The sequence below is a fragment of the Triticum dicoccoides genome, chromosome 5B, assembly GCF_002162155.2.
Source record: "Triticum dicoccoides isolate Atlit2015 ecotype Zavitan chromosome 5B, WEW_v2.0, whole genome shotgun sequence".
Classification (NCBI taxonomy): Eukaryota; Viridiplantae; Streptophyta; class Magnoliopsida; order Poales; family Poaceae; genus Triticum; species Triticum dicoccoides.
In genome coordinates this window covers 669,223,566-669,233,024 of record NC_041389.1, presented here as the reverse complement: position 1 = coordinate 669,233,024, position 9,459 = coordinate 669,223,566, and the positions used below count along the sequence as shown (strand labels likewise).

Below are 9,459 nucleotides of genomic sequence, written 5' to 3'. Positions count from 1 at the left end.
ATATTTTATTTTTCAAAAAATATTTAAAATAAACATAATATATTAGGAAATTGCACGTACGATTTTGATATGATGCTTTTATCAGCCACATAGATTAGAAAATTGATGTGATCCACTGATTTGCTTGATGTGTCGTACCAACTTGGAACGTGAAGTATCATACACATATCATGGCTGAAAATATATTATTTGATGTTTCTAGCCAATACCGAAAATTGTAATGTCAATATGAAGAAAAAATACCCATCGCAAAAAAAAAAATATGAAGAAAAAAATACAATACAGTATTTCTAGCCTGCTTTGGTACGTGACTACCCCTTAGTACCGAGCGGGAGAAGGACTTTGCCATCAACTCTTCAACTAAACCAGGGCATTACTTGGGCGGGTTATATAAAGCCCGACCGCAAAAACCCGAACCCGGTCCTGAACAATTAAACCGTGCACTTTTCCTATTAAATAAAATTATTTAAATTATTTTTGGGCAGTATAAATGTAGATCAATTAAACTTTGTTTTTGAGGTAATTCAGACTTCTGGGCCAGGCCATCGAGCCTATACCTGGAGCTCATCCGGACCGTCCGGCCCGGCTGCCCATGCTCAGGTTTATCTGAGAGAGATCATGTCATGTGTCATCATGCATTCCCTAAAAAAGGAAAACAATTGTGTCATCATGCATGGATGCATGCACATATCTCAGAATATTTTCTTATAAATGCTTGCTCAATAATTTTTGCAGATATGAGAATAATATCGCGTATCACCATGGATGGAAATTTTGTTGTAAAAGCCCGTACATTAATTTTACACGTATGGTATGCTATCTGAGAATATTTGTTATAAATGGCTATATATTGTGCCTCTACTGGCGAAAAATGTAACCTTAATTTTAATGAATACGTAGGCACTTTAAGCGATCAAAATAAACAAATCTGAGAATAATAAATCGAGTAATAATTAAATTAAATGATGGATGCGCAATGCATATTATTGTGTGTATAAATAAAATAGAAATGGAAATGCCCGGCCGCACGTTTTCACAAATCACACACAAGCGAATCGCGCGCGATGGAGGTGACGTTCGAGACGACGCAGGGTCGCCGATTCACCGTCGAGATCTGGTACTTGTCCACCGTGCGGAGGATCAAGGAGTACATCCTGAAGCAGGAGGGCATCCCCGTGGAGTCCCAGCGCCTCTTCTTCCATGGCCAGGAGCTCGAGGACGACCGCGACACCCAGCACTACCCCATCGTGGAGGGATCCCACGTGCTCATCGTCCTGCCGGATGACTCCCCCACTGCCGCCGGCGCCGTCGTCCACGTCGTCGCCTCCGGGCCGGCCCTCGGCCAGGGCCGCCGCATCGCGCTCGACCTGGACGCGTCCTGCACCGTCGCCCGCCTCAAGGAGATGCTCCAGGAGCGCACAGACGGGGCGGTGCCGGCCACACAGGTGAGCGTGTTCTTGGAGAAGGCGGAGATGGAGGATGACAAGGAGCTGGCGCAGTTCAACCCGCCGGCCGACGGGACGGAGATGGAGGTGCGCGTGGTCGTGCGCCAGCCGCCGCCGCCGCCAGCGTGCGACAACGGGAACGGGGCGGCCAAGGTTAACAAGCCGCAGCAGCGGATGTCTGTGGAGGTGAAGTGGGGCGCCAAGACGGCGACGTTGGAGGTGAGCGACATGGACGCCGTCAAGGAGCTGCGGGCAGAGCTGGGCGGCGCGGCGCCGCACCTCCTCCTGCCGGACGACGGCGCCTACTTCTTCATCTACAAGCAGAATGTCATGGAGGAGGAGCGCACGCTGCGCTGGCACGACGTCAAGAGCGGCGACACCATCGAGATCTTCAACGGCAGGGTCACCGGAGGCGCTTGATCCATCAAAGATCACACACATGCATGTTCCGTCGTCCATCAGGTTTACAGATCTGCATTGACCATTGTTGAGTCGTTGTGTTGCATGGTACAACACTATCATTTCTTTCGTGCAAATTGGTGTAGTGTTGAGTTAACGATCCTGAAAAGAAGAATGATTACACCTGAAGATCCTATTTGTTGGGTTAAGATGTTAACAAGAGGACCTATTCCTTTGCTCCTAACTTTGCGTCTCTGACTTCGGGCAATTACCAACGGAACAATCGGGGAACTCCAACGATCGATCGCAAGGAAGATACTTCCATTTTTTTACAATAATAATGTGCCCGTGCTTTGCTATATATGAGCAGGGGGGAATGGTAAGCTCTCCACGTTTTGTTTTGTTTTTTAGGGGGTATGCTCTCCACTTAAGAGGATTATTTAATCTCAGTCGTCAAACTCATCAAGGGTAAGCTGGGCTACGGATGAAAATGAGTGGAAACTTCCGGCGGAAAAACGAAAACATAGAGGAAAAACGAAAAAAAAAGTAGAATATTTTTTATGCGAAAATGGAAATACAAAAGAACGGATCCCTGCTCCCTCCCCGTGCTCCCACTTCATCCTACGGCTGTTTTTTTTTCTTTTTCCTTCCTAATCTAATCATCCCCTGATTTTAACGGGGTGGACCCGGACCTTATTTTGTTCCAATCAAATCAAGCCATGTAGCGTGGGAGCACGGATGGGTGCACGCGCGGGGCGCAGTCAAGTCTCGTCCCAAAAGAACAGTGTTTTCCGATGAAACGGTGCGGAAACCAAATTTTATGTTTCCTTAATACGGAACTTTCCATTTTAAATATGAACATGTGGCTATTTTGTAGGCCAACAAACACATAATTAGTTTTTTTTTGAGACAATCACATAATGAGCGGAATGGACCATATGGCCCAACTTCAACAGTACTACTACTAGCACGACAGCCTATCCCCCTAATCGAGCATATGGCCCAACTTCAAAATATGTCGCTGGTAGAACTGCATGTTTGGTTGTTTGATGCCTTTCAATTTTTTGTGCTGCCAAAGTTGAACATTTATGCACAAATGGATATCTTATTATATATCCACAATATATATTAAGATTTCATAATCATCTTATCACTAAACAAATTTGTTGGTTTCACTGTGTTTTATTCTACGGTTCAAGGGTCTTTTGTTCCGGTGAACACTCGCTTCCGTCCTCATGTCCATGTCGGGTCTTTTGTTTTGGTGAACACTCGCTTCCGTCCTCATGTCTGTGTCGTATTCGCTTCATTTTCGTTTTCAGTAGTATTTGTTTTCAGAGTTTTTGTATTTGTTTCACCTTTCGAAACGATATGAAAACAAATATGTCAGCACCCAGTTTCATCCGTTTTTACTCCGTTTTCATCCCTACTGTTGGCACACGTTGCGTCTTCCGAAAAGAAGGAATTCATTATTGATATGAGTAGTCTGTCATTTCTGCTAAGGCAGGCTCTCACACCTGCAAGGCCCTGGCCAAGAACGAGCCGGCTAAATCACAGCAGAGGGGAGTTCGAAGGCCGACTAATCTATTCAGGATGCAGAGGACTAATCTATTCAGGATGCAGAGGATGCAGCCTCGCCGGGGAAATCAGGGGCAAGGCTGACGGGGGACGGGGGGAGCGGCCGACGATTTTGGGAGGACAATGAATGGTGGAGGACGGGGCTGGAAGGTCATCTGCCGGTCTAGAAAAAATCTGACTGACCCCAAAAGGAATTCAGCCTGACTGACCCTAACCAGGCCCATCTAGCACACAGTACACCGATTTTTAGGCATTTAACTAACAGTTCAAAGACGATACACGGGAACACGGAAGTTTCACTGAAGAAAGTCTCTCGTAAAAACCACCAGTCACCAAGCCTAGGTACAAAAACACCCAAGGTTAGTGTCCACATGTCAGTCCCGTTCAAGGTCGTCGCGGCACAAGGCGCTCTACTTACAGCTCCGTCTTCACGTCTTGTCCCTTGATACGGTAACCTTTCCGCGAGAGCAGATCCAGGAAGAAGTTGAGCTTGGAGCTGAAAGAGGATGGCTCCTCCTCTGCTGCCGCCACCGGCTTCTTGCACAGCATATTGTAGTCGTGCTTCAGGTGCGGCTTCACTATCTTTTCCTGCAGGCGGACAATCAGAGAGATTCTCATCAGATCACTGCCAGAGGAGTGCATCTTGAACATGGTATTCGGAAGAACACCGGTCAGCGTTGTATTTACCTTGAACTCCTCGAATGGGCATAAATCCTTGTTGCCGCAGCCCTGCATTGGTAGCCCGCCAAGGGGAAGAAAATAGTCAACTTCCCAGTATCAAACGTATTAGAGAAGAAAACAGAGCACTAGTCAGCCAGATGCTTCTAGGCAACGGCGGCCGTAAATATTGTTCAACATAATAAGACACTTTCTTAGTTTTTTCAAATAGTTAGCTTGTGGCACATTGGTATGTATTCTGTGATCTCATAATATTACTATATAAAAAGAAATGGACAACTGCATGTCTTGGATCAACTCATTAAGCTTACTAAAGCACATGCAATGGCATGGTTAGTAGGTTGAAACTTGAGAGACCCACATGACATTACAATACAGCATAACTTGTAACACCATTGAGCAAGGCGACTTAAACAAACAGGTTAGAGGATAGAGCACAGAAATTGCGGAAGCATAAGTCTTACCGGCATCGAAACTGGGGCTTCATTGTGTAGAACTTGCACAAAATATGAGCTTTTTTGGTCCTGAGATGTTTTTTTGCCATCAGTTTTGCCAGGGCATTGGTATAAAGCCAACATATTGTTGCTAGCAAAAGGTGCTACAAGAGCGCCCTTCCAATTTCTTCTCTGTGGTGGCATCGGAGGTAGATCCAATGGTTCCTCCCGCTGTATCTTCTCAAAATCTTGGTGCAAACAAAAAAAGTTGAGCTATGTCAAATGGGCAATTGGTTCTTTGTATATTGTTCATGGAGAAAAGATCATGCATGGACAGGGTGCAAAACAGGAACCATACCTGATCCTTCAAGAAAAAGGCCGAGTAGACATGTGAAAGGAACAAGAGTTTCTGCATGTGCAAATCGGAGCCTTGCCTTCTCATACGTACCATCAGGGAAGTCCTCTACAATTCCAATAATTAGATTTCAATCTACAGTTCTGACCATCATCGTTATTCATAATCTTATCTTCAGTATTGAACTGTTGATTACTACATTATGCACTGATTTAGAGTGTTTGCATGTTCTTTTCTGTTTACTGTGCGAGTATTGCATATTCTAGCTAAAACACTAGTAAGCTACCACAAGAGACTGATCAAATAATGTGTATCTGGTGCTAAGAAAGAATTCTACTAGTGTAAGGACAGATGTAAGAAGGTAGGAAGCAAGTATTTTTCCAGCAAGAAGCGTGCTTTTTTCCTAAGAACATGGGACATAGTGTTACCTTCTTTAGCTATGATTGCTTCTTCCATTGACTGGACAACATCCTTGAGCAATGGCAGTCCCATTTTATAGTTTATTGACTCACCATAACCTTTAAGCACAAAACCCTCCAAATCATCTGTCCACTCTAGCAAATGAACCTAAACAAATAAGTTGGGCATTAATAGGACAAATCAGGGTAGCTGGCCGAATTCAAACTAAGAACAATTAAACTAGAGTTGCACGTCAGAAGCTTGCAATCGTAGCTGTGAAAATACTTCCTTATGGTATGATGTAGATTCCCAACAGGATCTGACCAGTGAGGCAACCACAAGTACATAATTGAACCGATAGTGGACCTGCCTTAATAGTTTGATCGTCGAACTATGACAAACTTAACCAACTTTATTAACTGGGATGTATCATTTTCTTAACAGATCAAGGTGACTGAAGTTATGGTTCTTATGAAATAACTAAAAGGGAACCATGTCCACGGAATCAAATTGTATACAGATCATATACTTCCTACAGAAGAGTAATAGGATGAGTGTCGTCTGACTGAATGCAGGCAGGGCATAGACTAGTATGGCATAGAGTTTTAGTGGTGAAATTACTTAAGAAAAGCTGAAACGTGAAAGCAACCTACCTCATCTTCATTGAAAAGTTGACAAGCTTGATTGGTAATATTCAGTAAAGATGCTTCCTGCAAAAAGAACAGACAACTGACAAAATGTCCAAAGTGTGCCACACCGAACTCTAGCTCCCAAAGGCAAGTAAATACCTGTTTGCAGAGGAACCAGAGGGAAGAAACATCCTGTGTTGTAAACTTGAGGTGATAACGGTTGACTAAAGCAGATGTGACATGTTCTAGAATTGGTTCCTTTTGCTTGTCAACATCAGGCTCCTTTCTTTTCCTGTAGTCCTGAACATATTATTGTGGTTATACATTTTTAGCAAAAATAACACATCAATAGCGCCATAGCAAGGCCACAGTTGTACAGAGGAAGAAAAGATACAGCGCATAGCATGCCGAACTGCAAGCTACCACTGATAGTTTAATAGAAATAAGAACAAAATTACATATAAAAACTAGGTGTGCCTAGGAAATTATTTGCAGGAGTGAATGCTAGAACACACCATTTAATTAATGAAGAATGAAGGAACAGAAACTGCTATCCAACATAAAACTACCTAACCAACAGGTGGAAGAACAAGGAATACATCAAAGCATGAGAGACTAAGCGCAAACTTGTATAAGTACATGTGCAGATTGATCATACATCTATGTGCTATGCTATGTGATGTTGAGTACTGCCTCTGTCCGCGAATAATTGTACATCTAGCTTTTGTCTTAAGTCAAAAGTTTTAAAATTTTGACCAACTTTCTAGGGAAAAGTAGCAGCATTATGGCACTAAATTAGTATCACTAGATCCGTTTTGAAATGTACTTTGATAATAATACCAATTTGATGTCATATATGTTACTACTATTTTCTATAAAGTTGGTCAAAATTTTAAAACTTTGACTTAGAACAAAAGCTAGATGTACACTTGTTCACGGACGGAGGGAGTACTCAGTTAAAGCAACATGCCAAACACAAAAGTACCATTTGCATCACAACTGACAGTTTTAGTCTTTCTCTTTCAGCTACAAAACGTGAGCAACCAAACCAAAAGGAATAACAATGCCAAGTCGCATAAGCATTTTATATTCTTAAAGTGTGTTCTTCATTTCTCAACGATGTTATTGCTACCACGAATAATACCTTGTATGTTTTACAGCTATCAAAGAATCGCAGACAAATATCACTTGCACGACTCTCGCTCAGAACAGAGAAGGCACGATTATTTCCTGCTCCAAGCTTTCCTTTCCCAGAAAGTAGCCCCAAACCAAATGCCACTGCACTAGCTGATGCTCGAGGAACCTGCATCTCAAACATACAGCAATAGTTAGCCACGCTGAGCGACAGTCAAACTCAATAACATTGTAACTGGACTGGAAATCATCAACAGCAACAGCAACAATGTTCAATTCTAACTACTCCCTCTGTATTAATATAAGACGTTTTAGGTCACTAATATAAGACGTTTTAGATCACTACTTCAGTGACCTAAAATGTCTTATACTCCCTCCGTCCTAAAACAAGTGTCTCAACTTTGTACTAGCTCTAGTACAAATTTGTACTAAGCTCAAGACACTTATTTTGGGACGGAGGGAGTATTAGTTTACAGAGGTAGTGCTTGGTTTGCAACACATGAGACTCGGTAAACTGAGTTTCTCCCAGAAGCTATATATTTATTCCTGTTTCATCTGATAATGAACAGAGCACAACCAAGAATCCTAAAATTTGTTGATATGAACGTGTTAAGTATGGCGAGAACCTGTTGAGCTTACCTGGGTTGCTCTTATTGAGTACACGTCTGGATGATATTCCTCATCAAACAGGTCCTGAAACCTCTTCTTCACTCGGTTAGCAAAATTGAACAGCTCTTCCTCACCTTCACTAACCAGTTCACCCCCTTTGACCCTACCCTTCCAACGTGACTCCCACCCCTTCATCCATGATGGAATTTTCTTCAGAGAAGCAGTGTCAGGTCCTTGTTTTGCCTCATCTACTAAAGTCCCCAACCGAACCGACAGCCTATCCAACTCCTTGATTCTCTTTTTGGTAGGAGCACGAGTCCCATGTCTTGCCTGGAGAACAAAATAATCAAATGAACTCAGCCAATTTTATCCTACACATTTACACAGTGGGGAAATAACAAGCAGACTCCGGAGAATATTGTTCCATTTCAGGTCAGTCATCAACATATTATTAATTGCTGAACTATGGCAATGCTTAAATAACTCAGGAGAACAGACTACCACTATAAGCCATATCACCAACACGACTGCAAGTACTACCTAGTTTCAATTCCTTTCAGGCAGTACTGGATACCGAGTTTACACTGGAACTGGGTGGCGAAATGTTGGCACGGAAATGTGTGGAATGCAGGGGAAATGAAACTCACGACGAGATTGAGGTGGATAACGCGGCACTCGTCGGAGATAGCCGGCGCGGCGTCCACGATGTTGGACTCCCTGGCCACATCGTACCTGCGAAAATCACCACCAAAGGGGGGTTAAAGTTAAACCCTACCATCTCCATCCCCAGCACCACGGCCTGGGCAGCCACCTCGCTCGCATCCGAGAACTAACTCGAACCCCGCTCCACCGCGAATCGACCGGCGAACTAGCCGGGGATCAGGCGGCGGTTGCACAGCCGACAGAGAGGGGGAGGGGTACCTGGTGACGGTGGAGAGGTGGCGGCGGACGTCGAAGGCCTTGGGCTCGGCCGCCGCCGGCGGCAAGAGGGGGGCGGCCGCGAGGAGCGCGCCGGCGAGGAGGAAGAGGAGGGGGAGAGCCATGGCGAGTCGCGATTTGCTTCTCTGTCCTTCCGATTCGGTGGGAAGAGGGCTGGTTCGAGTCTTTTTGGACGGCGACCGCGCCGAGCCGAGCCGGCCGGCTATGTACGTGGCGGGGCAGGGGGCGCACGGGACACGTCCGCAAGGCCATCTGGACGGTCGGTGTCGCGCTGGACGGCCGGGATTGCGTGCGGTGGCTTTTAAAATCCGGATGCGTCTCGGCAGGGTGCCACGTTCTGCCTGCTTTCGAATCACGTGTGATCATGGGCTCCTGGTTTTTTTTTGGAGCATCAGTACAGACACAAGCGTTCATATACACGCGCATACACTCACCCCTATGAACGCACACACGCACACCCTATCCCTATGAGCACCTCTGAGAGACTGAGCCGGCATATCATCTTGAGATTTACGAAGCAACCGTAGGCGCCTCGTCGTCGACGGGAACGTCTCCTCCCACTGAAAGCGCATCGCCGGAAATCCTGAAATAAATTCAGGAATAATGCGAGCACCAGGATTTGAACCCTGGTGGGTTGGGGATACCACTGTCCAATGCCTTGAGCAAGGGTGAAAACTTTGCCACACTTTTTAAATAAAAAAAGGATCTTAAATATGTACATGCATTCCCTAAAGGAAAGGAAATATATATTTAAAAAGACATCGATAACTACTGGACGACTAGTTTTTTTTTTGAGGGATCCCCACACTTTAATTAATTCGAAGCAAAATTCAAAGGGATACAAAGGGGGTCATGGGGAGTTA

At 44.7% G+C, this 9,459-nt stretch overlaps 2 protein-coding genes across 2 annotated transcripts; one reads left to right on the top strand and one right to left on the bottom strand.

Annotated features, from left to right (window-relative positions):
- Positions 1 to 916: 916 nt before the first annotated feature.
- LOC119306578 (polyubiquitin-B-like) lies at positions 917 to 2,033 on the top strand. The gene is made up of 2 exons (XM_037582759.1): positions 917 to 1,262; positions 1,446 to 2,033. The coding sequence occupies exons 1-2, from the start codon at positions 1,065 to 1,067 to the stop codon at positions 1,863 to 1,865; spliced, it is 618 nt and encodes a 205-aa protein (XP_037438656.1). The 5' UTR covers positions 917 to 1,064; the 3' UTR covers positions 1,866 to 2,033.
- A 1,639-nt stretch (positions 2,034 to 3,672) lies between these two features.
- On the bottom strand, positions 3,673 to 8,762 carry LOC119312485 (multiple inositol polyphosphate phosphatase 1-like). Its single transcript, XM_037588219.1, has 11 exons — positions 8,579 to 8,762; positions 8,305 to 8,389; positions 7,688 to 7,987; positions 7,059 to 7,217; positions 6,074 to 6,214; positions 5,939 to 5,995; positions 5,315 to 5,453; positions 4,890 to 4,994; positions 4,562 to 4,779; positions 4,107 to 4,148; positions 3,673 to 4,007 (listed from the first exon to the last, which is right to left on the bottom strand). Exons 1-11 carry the CDS (start codon positions 8,698 to 8,700, stop codon positions 3,834 to 3,836), a joined length of 1,542 nt encoding a protein of 513 aa, XP_037444116.1. The 5' UTR covers positions 8,701 to 8,762; the 3' UTR covers positions 3,673 to 3,833.
- Between the last annotated feature and the right edge of the window lie 697 nt (positions 8,763 to 9,459).